The sequence below is a fragment of the Marmota monax genome, unplaced genomic scaffold (genome assembly GCF_021218885.2).
Source record: "Marmota monax isolate L192 unplaced genomic scaffold, Marmota_monax_Labrador192_F-V1.1 WCK01_AAM20220418_F8-fsc00021, whole genome shotgun sequence".
NCBI lineage: Eukaryota > Metazoa > Chordata > Mammalia > Rodentia > Sciuridae > Marmota > Marmota monax.
This window is the reverse complement of record NW_026695228.1, coordinates 13,210,170-13,225,413: the sequence shown is the minus strand read 5'-3', so window position 1 is coordinate 13,225,413 and position 15,244 is coordinate 13,210,170. Positions and strand designations below refer to the sequence as shown.

Sequence of the window (15,244 nt, the reverse complement as noted above, 5' to 3'; positions counted from 1 at the left end):
AGTTGGTTAGGTCATTGGGGGTGCTTCCCTTGCAAGGGACTGTTGTAGTTTTTACAGGACCCCAGTCAGTTTCCACAAAAGTGAACTGTTATTTAAAGAAAGCAATCCTGAGTCCCACTGGCTTCCTGTTTCATCCTGTATATTAGCCTATTTTCATTACTATCCCCAAATGCCTGAAATAGGCTAGCTTTATAAAGAAAAGAGTTTTATTTAGATCATAGTTTTAGAGAGCCAAAGGCAGGGCATTGGGATCAGCTTACCTTGGTGAGGGCCTCTTGGCTGAGTCACATGATGGTGGATATGAGATGATGTCATAACAGTGGGAACATGTATGGGAGTAATATATTACATCCCAAGACAGGAAGCTAGAGAAAGATGGCTGGAGCCAGGCTGGCTCTGTTTACAACAATCCTCTGAAGGGAACTGACTCAGGGATTTCATGAGAATTACTTTAATTCCTTCTGTGGGCAGCACCCTCAGGGACCCAAGGACCTCCCACTAGGCCTCACCTCTTTCCACATTGCCACACTGGGGGTCATGCTTGTTAAAAGTGTTGTGAGTTTTTAGATTTTTTTTAAAAATTGGTGCATTCTAATTATACACAATAGTGGGGTCAATTGTTACATATACACAAAAAGTGTTCTGCGTTTATAGCAAACAAATGAATACTCCAACACATAAGCCCCTGGGGGACACATTTAAACCAGATCCAAACCATTACACCCTCTGATCTCTTCTGCATCTGTGTTTCTGGTGTTGTGATGCCATCTGCCATGAGGCCCTCACCAGAGGCCAAACAGATGGTGCTACTTGTTCTTGGACTTTCAGTCTTCAAAACGGTGAGTTAAATAAACTTCTGTAAAAAAGCGCTCTGCCTCAGTTATTTTGTTACAGAAACATAAAAAAAAATACTTATTCAGATTCCACAGGAGGCAATACTTGAACTTTAAAGGGCAAGTATAATTTAAAGATCTTGCTTTCTTCTTCCATAATTCTATGAATCCAAAGCCACAGCATGAGGGTTTAGAGGCAAGGCCCGGCAGATTCCAGTCCAAAAACCATCTCTTCCATTCAGGGGCCAAGTGGCCTTGAGAAGTTCCCTCCTCTCTCTGGGCATCACTTTCCTCATTTGCAACATGGGAAGGTCAGAGAGCTCAGATTTCTTTCCAAGACTCTGAAGGCAGATGTAGAGAGCCAGAGCTCACTCAGTGCCCAGGAAGAGCACTGATCCTCCCCTTCCTCTGGGATGAAGAAGGCACTGTCCCTGCTCTTAGAAAAGTGCACTATGATAAGTGCATAAATACATGAACTCATTATGCTTCAAAATAATTCTAGAAAGTGATGACTGTTCTCTTTACTGTTATTTTTACAGACGGAGAGACTGTGGCTCAAAGGACTAAGGGACATACCCAACAGCATACCACGGAATCGAGGGGAGAGATGGGAATCACAGACCTTTTGCTGAGATGGTGCTACCTGGGTGTTGCTGGGGCATCAGATAGGTAGCCAGAGGCAGGCCACCAGCCAATGTGTGTGTGGACCACTCCCAGACCGCAGTGCCTCCCCAGTCCCTCTACAATTTGTGCTGCTCAAGACAAATCTTACTTCTGCTGTCATTTACTGAGGGCATCTTTGGACAAAATCTACAGGGATAAGATGCTATAGGAGGTGCATAGTTGAAACCTGAAGAGTCAGTTAATATGGAAGATGCTTCCCTTACCCCCTGCCCAAAGCAGGCAGTCTTGGTTAGACAAGGAAGAAGAGGTATGTGAAGACCAAGTCTGTCATAGCTGGTGAAAGAATGCAAGTTAAGCTCACCGACCGCCAACTTCCAGTAGGAGTCACTGTGAGGCTCTGCCCCTCCCTGGCCCCCCAGATGCCTTCCTGTTTGACTCCTCAAATTTCATATTGAGAGTTGCATTCCTTTCATTTATAGGCCAATAAATTGCACAAGTCTCTAAGAAAAATTTCAGGTTAAGCTCTTATCAGTCATTTGCAACTGATGTGGATTAGAAGATCAAATTCTTCTCCGGAAGCAATTTTGATGAAGGGCTTTCTCAGAGAGTCCTCAGAGATAAGGTCAATGGGAAAGCACTGTGTTGGCCTTTAATTTGCTGACGACTATCAGGTTCTGGAGTAAGACGCACTAAAACGATCAAGTTTTAGTCCAGAAGACAAAGAACAAAGAGAGAAGAAAGGAAAGTATTGAGGGCTGATTTTGCCTGTATCTTATCTTAAGACTGCATGCTCAATGAGCCCTACACTTGCTAAAAGGGTAGACCAACTCAGCTCTGAGTTTCTTGGGAGTCAAAGCAAAGAGCTCAGGGTTGGATTCTATGTCTGGAAGTCCAAAGCCAGTACTCAGAGGAGCAGCATCTTCCAAATACTGAGGTTGTGTCTATTGACCACAATGCTACCAAAGATGCAGTTTTAAGATGCAAAATATAGAAATATTTTGAACCAGGGGTCTAGTACTGAAGTTATGCTGCAGAGATCTGTGTTTCTGAAACCTGAGCAGCATATGGGCTCCTTTTAAAGGAAAAAAAAAACAAAAACAAACAAACAACAACAGAAACCTGACACGGGCTCCTAAGAGCATGTCCACAAACTCCAGTTTGAGGATTAGTTGTTCTGTTCATGATCGGTTCTGATTCATAGTCAAAGATCAAGAGAATATCCAAGAAAACTGTCAACAATCATCTTCACCAAGTTATAGAGACTACAGGGATCAATTCTGAAACAACCATATCTAAATCCTGCCTACTCCTCCTGCAAAATATTGGCCTGAGAAACCTATTTATCTGATCACAGTCATTTACTCGTCCCATTTTCACCAAGTGTCCGATGTTGTGCTAGGCACTGGAGTTGCTAAGTTAAGCTAGTCAGCTATAGTCCTGTCCTTATGGGGTTTTTAGTCTATGATGGGGAAAACTGGCTTTGAGCAAGCAACAGTGTGGTGAGGGCCTTGGAATTACATGGGAATCTTCATAGAAAGATCCAGAGCCGGGTGTGGTGGTGCACACCTGAAATCCCCGTGGCTCAGGAGGCAGAAACAAGAAGATTGCAAGTTCAAAGCCAGTCCTAGCAAAAGCCAGGTGCTAAGCAACTCAAATTTTTATTTAGAGACAAAATAGGGATGGGGATGTGGCTCAGTGGTCAAGTGCTCCCGAGTTCAATCCCTACCAAAAAAAAAAAAAGAAAGGAGATCCAGGTTTGGGTCAGGTAAGTTGTCAAGAGGAAACTAGTATAAGATTTTAAAGGAAATCTGATGTGTTAACACAGTCATAATTTGGGAGAGTAGAAGGTTGTGGATTTGGTGGAATCCTCCACCAAGAAGGGCCTTTTCTTCCTTGCAGGTCCACTCTGAACAGAAAGGAGAATTCTCACCTGGAGCTCAGCATGGTGGACGTGCGCTGCAGCTGTTGCCACCTGGTCCTCCAGAGCCTCCAACTCAGTCTCATTAGTGCCACTGTGGATACAGCGGGCAGCATCTTCCAGCTCACTCAGCTGGCCCTCCAGCCCATACACAGTGCCAGCTGCCAGGTACACCTGGAGAGAGAACACGGCCTTTGAACTCAGGTCTGCAGAGCTGGTTCTGGTGGGACTCCTTCAGGGGACCCCGGTGATTCAAGGAAGTGAGAGAGAACTGCGCTCAATACTGGAGGAAAGGAATGGGAGCCCCCATTTATAAATATTCTTCACACTTAAGTGGTAGCATGAGATCTTGTCACCCCCATGTCAAGCATACCTCCTGTCCCCTCCAACTTTCCTGCAAGGAAAAACAATTTGCAAGTTGATTTTGGTAATACAGGACAAAAATACGTAGAATGAGCTATGTAAATTATGAATTTGTCCAGTGATTTATAAAAACCAGTATCAAGAGAAAAACTTGTGATGGGTTTTTTCTCAGAGTTTGGTTGGCCAGAAATGGTGGTGCACCACCCAGCCTTTCAGGAGGTGGAGACAGGAGGATTGCAAGTTCAAAGGCAGCCTCAGCAACTTAGCGAGGATCTGAGCAATTCAGTGAGAACCTGTCTCAAAATAAAAAATAAAAAAAACAGCCTGGGATGTGGCTCAGTGGTTAAGCACCTCTGGGTTCAATCCCTGGTATCAAAAAAAAAAAAAAAAAAAAAAAAAAAGAAAAAAGAAAAAGTTTTAGTTGGCATTTAGTGATTGAGAAAAATTTAGAAAACATGAAAGGGGTGAAACTGACTTAACATAATTACAAATTTTGAGCCTGACTAAATGACCTTCTGCTTATTTGAAACAGGTTAAGGAAATTAGAATGAACCTAAGGGGTATAGTAGGGAAAAACGTCATTTCTTAGAAAAAATGGGATGTTAAAGAGAAGCATGTAGAATCTATTTGTCAATTAGGATAATTTTGGGGAACTACTGAAAATGAGCAAATCAGGTAGTAATTTGAAAGTGGACCAACAGAAAGTAGAATCATTGGAATAATTCAGACAAAAGGATGCCAGTCAGTGGGAATTTTTGTGACAAACACTTTCTCAGCCTAATCAATAATGTTGGTGAAATAGCCCACGACAGGGGAACAAGATGTATCTAAAGAAGGAAAGTACTTAAAGAGAAGTTCTGGAGGTGTGATGGATGTATGTAAAGTTCTAAAACATGATCACTGCAGTTTAGAGTTGATTTGAATGAAGTGCCTGGTCAGGACTTCAACAGTTCCTGTAATTGGAGTTAAAAATATAACAGAGCTGAGGAAGAGCCAAATGCTTAAGCACAGGAGTCAAGCACCAAGTGATGGCTGAGTATCAGCGAGGAGGCAAAGAACCCTGAGATGTTCCTATTCTGTCAGTTCCTTGGCATGATTCATTCATCTGTGTTTAAACTGGCAATTTTACAAAACATTTCAAAGTGGAGCAGAAGCAGGTAAGGGTGGATGAAAATGAATTTGACTGCATCTCCTCACCAGGTGTATTTATCTGGGCTGTGGGAGCTTCCTGCAGTGATGGACACAATGGACCAACATCAAATGACTACCCAGCCACCTAGGGGGCTGTGACTTAGTGAATTAAACGTCTGCTGCTATTGCCACGTTTCAGCTTATCCTTTTGTATTTCTTTATTGTATTAGGGAAATTCTGTTTCTAAAAGATCTTCACAGTTTAAGATAGCCACTTGTTCTTTGTCAAATGAAAGAAATGATGACTGCTTCAAAGGAATTCAAGTGGAGAAATTCTTCAAAAAACATATCTCTTAAGGTAAAAAAAAAAAAAAAACTTCCCTTGATAGGAGAAGAAAAAAATAAAGGTGGGGAGTCAGGTGTTGCGGGGGGGGGGGACGCGGAGGGGCTGGGGAGGTAGGAGAGGAGAGAAAGAGAGAAAGAAGGAGGGGTGGGTGGGGAGAGAAAGGCAGGGCAGTTTGGAGTTTATTATACTTTTGAAATACTTTCCCTTATCTGCATAAAAAGGTAAATTTATCTTAATAACACACTTTAAAGTGTAAACTTACAGTTTTTAAACTGTGAAACAGACTTTAGAATTACTACTTAAACGAAATGAATAATTTAAGTGTGGCAAAGGATAAACATGACTTTGGTCTTGGAACCGTCATTTTACCACAAACATGCAAAACTCAATTATTATCATGCTATAGGGCTGTAGTCACCCATGGCCGTTCACATTTTGAATATGGTCATAGGCTATTTCTTCTGTTATTATTATTTTTTTCTTCCAAAGTAAAACAGTATGAAATAGCTCCAAGTCCTCAGTAAGGCCAGAATGTTCAGCTTTACTTTGTGCTTCCTAAAAACCTGCTTTCCTGGCATGAGGAGGAAGGGGACATTGAGTGGTTTGTCACAGACACCAGCTGAACAGGAACTTCCAGCCAGACTTCCAGACAGAGTAATGACGGTGCCCAAAGGACTGCAGGATGGTGATGGAGGTGCTGGTGGGGGTCGTCATGGTGAGGATGATGATGATGGCAGGTATTTCTTGGGCCAGGAATGAGCTAAGGATTTTCTTATCTTATTTAATGCTCATGGCAAGCCTTGAGGTAGGGACCATTGCAATCACTATGTTAAACATGGGAATATCTTATGTCTTAGAAAAGCTCAGTGACTTTCCCAGTTCTCACCTCTGGGAAAAGGTGGAAGCCGGAAGTGAGCCCAAGAAGGCTGATCCCAGATCCTGTTCCCCTCCCTGCCCTATGATGCAGTGCTTCTTCATCTTAGTTGGAATGTTGCTATGTTCTAAATTTCAAATTTTAGCATAAACATACTACAGTTATTGTGGTTCTAGATGGGCTTGATATTGGCTCTGTTGCTGGTTTGAAAAGACAGAAGTTACATGCCATGTGATAACAAATGGAAAGCACATGAAAACGTTATTCTAGCAACCAGATGAATGTTCACCTGCAGTTGCTTGCTTAGTCAAGGTCCACATTCATTGAGAACTATGGTTATCTTGTTTAAGCAATCTATATCCTCTTCGAATTCTAGCCACTGGTGACCCCACTGGCTGGCTCCTAGTTCAACATGCCTTTCTTTCAAAGTCATTTGGGGTATGCAAATAGGTATTTCATTAAGGAAGGACTTCATAGTCAAATGCCCTAAAATAAAGTGCACTAACCAGATTTCTTTACTGCAGGACTTAGGGGTTAATACATATCTCAATTTTCCTGGAGGGAATATGCAAATTTCCCAAACTTATTTGGCCTTTCAGATGCATCTCGTTGCACTTCAGGGGACGAAGATAAGATAGTAACTGATAGTATTTCTTTTCTTGCTCTCTGGGGGCAGAGAAGCACCTGAGTAACCATGACCACCCACACGAGTTCTATATCCTCTCTGCTGCTCTCAGTGTTACACAGAGCTTAAGAAGGAGGACCACCATCCTCTGCTGGGTCCTGGACTTGGTGGCAGAGCTGGGCTCTCATGGTACAGTTCCATGGCATCTGAGACCACTATTATATATTACCTGGGGCAATATGGGGCAGAGCTACAAGGAAACTGGGACTGCCCCCACTGCCTCTGTGGCTGGGGAGTATGGGTTACACCAAGTTGCTTGTGTCATACAGCAAAGATGAAAATGAGGTTGGTGCTTGTCTCATCTCTCCCACTCACAGCCCTGTGTGAATCCATAAGGCAGCTGCTGCTATTAGTCACACCTGACATCTGAATAGTTGTTCTTGTTCTCTGCTGATCTAGGTCTGTTTCTACCCTTCTGTGTCTTGCTTTGTTCCCTGTTTGATTGACTTATGTGAACTTGGCTCCCTGGCTGGCTGGGATGGCTTTGACCAATGGCAGATACCAGCCGGAGAGTAAAGGTAGGAGTTGGAAGAAGTTGAAAACATTTCTTTCCCTGTAGGCAGCAAGGTTCTGGTGGAAGCCCATTTCCATGGTCAGAGCTTCCTCCAGGTAGCCTCTCCTCTTCCCACTCCAGGTCTCCAATGGCTCTGGTTACACTGCCTGAGGAGTGGTCCCACTGTCTTCCACCCCTGCCCTTTGACCCTGTGGCATCCTGTCACTCTGTCCTCGCCTTACTTACTAGTGCCCTCTTGAACCGCTCCTCTCCCAGCCAGACCAGAGCAAGTACAACAGAACTCTTCACAGCAGGAATTTAAAATACCAGGAGAGAGAGAGAGAGAGAGAGAGAGAGAGAGAGAGAGAGACACTCAGGCATTCTGCTCCAGGAGCCGAGCCCCCATGGTGAGCTATTGCCAGGTTAGGATTAGCACAGGTCATTGCTGTCTTTAGGGGAGACAAGAGCTGATTTCATACCTAACACCAGGCAGCAGGAGAGAGGAGTCAAAGCTGAAAGGCTCCAGGATCTAAAACTCCCATCCCCCCTCTAATTAAGTGGGCTAACAGCAGTTCTGAACATTTGTAGACTGCATATATGAATGTGGTATTTCTTTATCTTATGCAGCTCTGAAAGCCTCAGAAGCATTTTTTAAAGGTGAATATTCTCAACCAAATGTTCTCTTTCATCTGAGTCCTGGCACTCGGTGGCCAAGGTTCAGGAGAGAATAGTGTGGCTATTTCTATTCCTGACAGTCCCTGGTTCCCCAGCAGGTAGACGGAGGCTAAGGAATGAAGGCGAGCTCTTTACAACAACGCAGATGGACAAAAGCCAGGATTTAACTAAATCAGCCGCACCCAGAGTCCAGTTTAAGAATCCGCTCTGGCCGCCTCCTGCTGCTCAACTCAATTCCAACCTGGAGACAGACCAACGGAGCAACCTGCCCAGGACTCTGTGATCTGGTGAATTAAAGAGACAAAGGAAAAGTCATCCCTTCTCTGATTAAACATCCTCAGAATTCAAAGGAACCTAGACCGTGTTTCTTCAGAGATGAGATTTGAAAAGCTGGAGGATGGGGAAGCAGGAGGAGGAGAAGGAGGCAGTTAACAGTTAGGGAACAGGAGTGGCATGGAAGGTGCTGGATTGGGGTGCAGTCAACTCCAAATCCAGCCTTGAGCCACAGGACCCTGCTGGGTCTTCTGACCTCTTGAATCAATCCTAAGTGAATGTGTTTTGAATTGAAAATGTTAAGGAGGGGCTGGGACTGTAGCTCAGTGGTAAAGCACTTGCCTGGCATGTGTGAGGCACTGGGTTGGATTCTTAGCACCACATATAAATAAATAAAATAAAGGTCCATGCACAACTAAAATATATATATATATATATATATATATATATATATATATATATAAATAAATGTTAATGAATCCCCCCATAGTGTCCAATAAAAGGAGCTTACAAAAAGAAAACTCAGCACAGGCTAGACACTTTTCAGTGTGCTCCTTGGAGAGGAAAGAAAAGGCCCACTGTGTTTTATGTGTACTGTGAAAACTGACCATTGTCATTTAAATTGAGGTGTTACAGGAATTATGCACCAGCTATCATACTTTGTAAAAAAAAAAAAAAGAAAAAAAACATTGCTTTCCTGAAGAATCATATTTTACTTTAATCTCATCAATTATTCTGTGAGTCTTAGGACCATCGGCACTAAAAGAAACTATGTCACACAGATACATTTAAAGAACAGAGCCCCTGTACATCTGAAATAAAACCTTTCTTTCTTTCTTTCTTTCTTTCTTTCTTTCTTTCTTTCTTTCTTTCTTTCTTCCTTTCTTATTTTTTTAAAGGGCTTCATTCATCTGATGCAATCATACATCAGTAAACATTGGCTGTGTCAGGCTCTGAACTGAAGACTAGGCGACAGATGAGAAAGACAGCAGATCTTGTTCTGAAGGAATTTGTGTATCTGGTTTCCAATCTGGGGCTGATTTTGCCCCCTCTCCAGTCCCCTAATGTTTTGACAATGCTTGGAGATGTTTTTGATTGCCCTGAGTAGGAAGGAGTTGTTACTGGCAGCTTAGAGGCAGAGGCCAGGTATGCTGCCTGACTGCCTCCAATGCACGGGACAGGTCCTCACAAAATAATTATTCAATCCAAAATGTCAATAGGGCTGGTCTAATGGGAGTCAGAGGAATGAGCAGAAAGATGGAAAGTGAGGGATGTAGCCAGAAAGACAAACACTTAGGTTTTTATGGGAGTCCAAGGGGAGAGAGTTCTCAGCTTTTAAAAGTGATATGAATACTGGCATTTTTCACCTTGAGTCATTTTGATTTGTTGTCATTGCAACTTTATTCAAAAATGCCTGTACTAACAGTTGCTGATTTCTGGTAAGAGTATTCACGGTCATGCTCCAAAGGCAGGGCTGACTCTGCTGGTCTGGAAAGATGAATCACCTGCCTGGGTGTGATACAGCTTTGTGGGAAGGGCACATCCACAGGAGACAGTGACTATGATCTGAGTGGCTAATGTCCAGATCTCTCTCTGTGTCACTCTTGGTTTAGAGTATTGGAAAATTCTCATCATCAGACATGTGCTGAAAATACTCAGCAATAATTGTGGATATTTATATGCAAGAATTAATTTTTCCTTCTTTCTTTTCTCACAAGTAGGAGGGTAGAAAAATCAGTTCCTGGCAGATGTATCTGCACCTTCCCCCCCAACCACACCCTCCTTTGCAGAAGCCGGGTAGGTCCCACTCCTCCCCTGTGTCCTGACTCTCTTGCAGGCTCTTTTCAGGCAATGGAGGAGGTGGCACCACCAAAGACCCAGAGCCTACGGAGGGTCCTCCGTAGACCATCACGTACAAACAGGATGAAGGAGGCAGGGGACACTCCCTGTCACCCTGCCTACACTGCAGTAAAAATGGATGATTTTTTGGCAAAGTATAATCACCAATGAGACTTATTTTACTTCCTTTCTTTCTCAAATGTCTTTTTCTTGAAAGTAGCAAATGTGTACTTGTCCTAGAATGAGAGAAAGTGCATCTGTTATGAAAGCTGGAATGACTTTTAACAACTTATTCCTTTGTGTAGTTTAATGGGAGATTTATGTATGTATGTATGTGTGTGTGTGTGTGTGTGTGTGAATGTACATATTTACATACATATATAATAAATTATGAAACTTATCAACTACATATAATAAATTGCATATATACATAACTACATACTATATATGTATGTATAAATATATACATAATTTATTTATATTTGGTATTAGGGATTGAACCCAGGGGAGCTCTACCACTGAGCTATATCTCTTGTCCTTATTATTTTTTATTTTGCAGCAGGGTCTTGCTAAGTTGCTGAGGGTTTCACTGAGTTGTTGAGGTCAGTGTCCAACTTGTGAGCCTCCTGCCTCAGCCTCCTGACTTGCTGGGATCACAGGTATACGCCACCGTGTCTGGCTTAATATGATATTTTAGAAATTGGTTGGTGACATACCTGAAATATGAATATCTAATGTTTATGGGGTATTTATTTTGAGCTAAGTATTGCACTAAGTATTTTCTTTCCAGAGAAGAAATATATATTTTAAAATATACTTGGGATTAGGCATTTTCCTCTTGATCATCCAGGTAGGTTGAGAAAAGGGGTAGGGAGGTGGAAAGGGAATGACGGTAGAGTCTGGGATCTGTGTGTGGTCAGAAGGTAATGCAGGTGGTGCAGCAGGGTCTTCCCCAGTTCTCAGAGTACTTGGGTAACTCTGGAGTGAACTGGAAGCCTCAGGAGAAAGGCGGCAGGCTTCCTGCTTTTAATGGCACATGAAGGCTCAGTAAGAGACAGGATCTGGTGTTGGTGTCTTCCGTTAGGGGAGCAGAGCCAAGCAGGTGTAATGACGGGGCCTCTTTTGGCAGCAACCCTCATTCCCTGCAGTGGTAACTGCCAATATTCCATCTGGATCTCCTTGGATCTCGTATTCTCCACATACTTCCCTTGACCAAGATTTTTTGCTTGGCCAAACTTTAGTCAGGCTCTGAACCTTCTCCTATTTGTGTACTTCTTTACAAAATCCAGTTTTAGCAAAAGAATCCTGCTTAATTTAGCTAGAATCCCCCATCTTGGGATCTGATCATCTCAATATCTAATTAGGTTCCTCCCCCTTTATCTCCCAGGGGATGTCCAGTCTTCCCTCGACTGTCTTCAGCAAGAATCCTGTGGATTTAGCTAGAACTGCTCTTACATCTGAGTTTTCCTTTTAGTGACTTTTCTATCTAGTGACTCTCACCCTGCTCCTTAGCTATGAACCCCCATTTGCCCATGCTATATTCAGAGTTGAGCTAGTGGCAGAGCCCAATCTCTCCTTCTCATTGGAAGACCCCATTGCAGTGGTCCCTATACCTATTGCCATCATCTTTATTAAAGTCTTCCTCATTATATTTTGGGATTAGGCCTGTGCTATTGAATGATTTTAAAAATACCATCCCTGTTCCTAAACTTCAGTGTGCCTTTGTTATCAACATCTTAAGTCCTTACAGAGGACTTCCTTTGGAGTCACATTGCCTGGGTGCAGAGACCAATGTGCCTGCTGGCTGGAGGGAGTGCCAGTTCCTTTGCCTTAGATCAGGACAACTCTGAGACGCATTACACTTCAGAGCTCCAGGGCAGAATCAGGCTGAAGCTACTCTGGATCTAAGATCACACCCTTGTTTGCCTTTTCCCCTTTACCTTCCCTTCACAATTCCTTGGCCAGCTTCTCCTGGGAGAATGTCCCTGCTAGTCACTTGCATCAAATCTTCATCTCAGGATCTGCTTCCGGGGAACCCTATCTAAGCCACTTCCTGAGACTACACAATTCACGGTGTTGGTGGTGTGTGTGTCCTGTGCTCCGTGATGGTCTACAGCATCACCATTTTCTTCATTTGCATACCTTCACCCTAGACTGGGCACACCCACGCCCTCTTACGTTTTCTTCCAGGGAAGTCAGCTGTTCATCCAGTTTCACTTGGTCTGTCCCAAGAGGAAACGTCCCCTTTTCTCGGTCAGAAGGGACTGGTGGGAGCTCCCAGGGCCCTGTAGACTCCGCTATCAACTCCTCTGTGGCGTTGATGACTTTCAGGACTTCTGTGGAGATGTTGCAGAGAGAAACAGCAGAATACTTCTGTTTGGTCCAATAACAGAAGGGGACAGAAGACAAGAACAGCACATTAACAATGACACAGAAATTCTACATTATCGTGGCACTCATCCTGAGCTTGATTCTGTAATAACACATAAACATCAATGTGTCAAAGGGATGAGAAGATAAAAAGTGAATTACTGCCGATTCGGAGGGAGGAAGTAGAAGCTGCCTGTCCTCTGCCCATTGATGATAGTTTAACATCCATTACTTGATTTTCTGGATGATAGTCTACTTCCTCAATAGAACTTCAAACCACACAAAGAGTGTGGAACTGAGGGCAGCTATCTGGACTAGGAGTCGAAGACCTGGACTCCAGGTCGGGCTCTAACTTCTCTGGTAATGGAAACTTGGCCACGTTACTTTCCATTTCCGGAACCCACTATGTCATCTGTACGGAGAGGAATGGAGTATAAAAAAGAGCACTGCGAATACTGAATCAACTGAAGTCCTGGCAAAGGATTCCACGGCGGCCCTGTGGGAGGCACTCGTGCTAATTCACATACCTGTTCTCAAGCCTATTCTCACTTGCTTTCCTCTCCCACAGAGGCAAACAGGAGAACAACCCTGCTTCCCAGCCTCCCTTGAGAAAGTCATGTCATAGTTCTGACCTCTGAGCCTGAAGGGGAAGCCCACTGAGGGGGTTTCTAGAAAAGCCTTTGTTTTCCTATTCAAGGGAATAGATGCACCTGACCCCTCCTACCTCAGCTTGTTTCTGCTTTGAAGATAGATAAGCAGCTCCTGAGCCAATAAGAGGGAGGATAAATGCCCAGGGCTGAGTAAGATAGAGCAGAAGGACTGAGAGAGCAGGGTCCAGACAGCAGTGGATTAGCTAAACCCTAGGGAGCCACCACCAGCCTCTGCATATCTGGTTGTGTTAGAGTCTGTAAACAAGTCAAGATGGCACCTGGCATTTTGCCAGGGGAATGTTAGAGTCTGTAAACAAGTCTGGATGGCTCCTGGCAAAATACCAGAGGGAGTGGTTTGTGAAGTAAGGCCAGCGAGCCATTAAGTGTGGAGATTTCTTATTGGTTGACTGCTGTATCTAGTTTATGCTAATTAAGATAAGCTGTGTGGAATGTATAAATACCTCTGTTGTCCTACAATAAAGGGCTCCCACTCCTGCTGTATCAACGTACACAAGTTGTTCGTCACCCCCCCGGTTATTTTGCTGCAGCCGGACTGTGGCAGGTTGCATGAAAAAAAAAAAATTAAGAATAGAATTCCCTCTCTGTTGAAGCCACTATTGTCCAGGTTTCCTGTTATTTGTGTCTGAATATATTCCTAACTGACAGGTCACTTCCAGTTTTTACATTCAATGTAAGATAGGTGTCTCCCCTATCCAGGACCCTATAACTTGATGTGGCAGATTTTGGAGATGAGTTGGGTTCAAAATTACAATCAACCCAGAACCAGGCTCAGGTTATTAGTGCAGTAGAGGCATTTCAACCATGAAGAATCATCTGCAATCTTTGAGTTTATCAGAACGTATAGCATCCTGCTGAGATGTATAAATGGAGCTGAATGTTGCTTGGCAGTCAGGGTTTCCATCTGCAAACAGGTTTGTTTACCCCATCATAGGGTTTGTAAATTAGGCGTCAAATAGTGTCCACAAGCCCTTTTGTTTCACCAGCAGTTTTCAAGGTGACCTAAAATGGTAATGCTTTTGCTGGGCTATCTGACTCATGTATCCTGTCCAAAGTATTAATAGTACATATAGCTTGATTTTTGGCAACTTTGTTTCTCTAGGTGGATTCTACTGTATGTTTTGTCTCACTGGAGGGGGATTCTGATAGCCCTCCCACTCTGCAGGAGATTGGAAGGGTTAAGTGATAAATTCGTGGCAGAGCTCACAGCTAGAAGCCTCTGGTCTTCCACGTGGGTGCACATGGTTTCACATGGTTTCCTACCCTTGGGTGAGGGCACAAGTGCCCAGAGGCCTCTTTTCTAATATGCCTTTCCCACAACAGATGTCAGACCTGACAGCTGTGTTCCTTTTGGTTCAAGGGGCTTTGCTCCATACTAAAAAATTTGTATCTGGGTTGTCAGGGGAATGAGATCAAGGGAAGACCATGCAGACCCATCTGAACAAGGACAGCATCCAAGGAAAGAGTCGTCATGATGCTTCACCTTCAGAAAAACCTGCAGAGGGCGTCTCCCCTATCCAGGACCCTATAATTTGATGTGGCAGATTTTGGAGATGAGTTGGGTTCAAAATGATTTTGGTGTGAATTAGCCATCTCTGTTTGCTTGTGTCCATTTTAGAAAAGTCAGCATTGTAGGTGTGAAAACGGATCTGTGATCCTTCTCTTAGCAAATAAGGTATGTATTTAGAAAGTTGGCACCTTGTTTGGTAGATGAAATTCCTTTGCATATCTTTTGGAAAGAAAGACACATGACTAAGAGGTTCGGGGAAAAAAAAAGTTAAGCCATCTTAGGATGATGGATAGTGTGAGAATGTACACACGTTTTTAATAATCCAGGGGCATTAAAGGGCCAAGGTTATTAATGGGAAGAACCTGAAAGACATTTGAGTAGAAGGATCTGCACTCTAACTTCAACTAAAAATATGATATCAAAGGGTAGGTTGGACATCAATAGTGCACTGAGTGATTGTCCCATTCTGTCCATAGACAACACTTTGTAAGACATGCAAACTGACATGCTTTTTTTCCTTTTTGACAAGAATGCTTTTTTTTTCCTTTTTGACAAGAATGCCTTCTGTGAGCTACACATTTCCCAGTTCTCTGAAGTCCCTGCCACTTATTCTGCACCTCTTACTGAGGACTTGTGGTGTGTA

General features: G+C 43.4%; 1 protein-coding gene across 5 annotated transcripts in view; it reads right to left on the bottom strand.

Annotated features, from left to right (window-relative positions):
• The window catches only part of Myrip (myosin VIIA and Rab interacting protein), a 323,355-nt gene that overhangs the window by 6,189 nt on the left and 301,922 nt on the right, over positions 1-15,244 (bottom strand). For 4 of the 5 annotated variants that reach the window (XM_046437170.2, XM_046437171.2, XM_046437172.2 and 1 more), the window contains 2 exons: positions 12,232-12,426; positions 3,388-3,549 (listed from right to left, as the gene is read on the bottom strand). In XM_046437170.2, coding sequence (XP_046293126.1) covers positions 3,388-3,549; positions 12,232-12,426 — 357 coding nt within the window. The remainder of the gene's footprint in view (positions 1-3,387; positions 3,550-12,231; positions 12,427-15,244) is intronic. The other variant, XM_046437173.2, reaches the window with a different exon arrangement.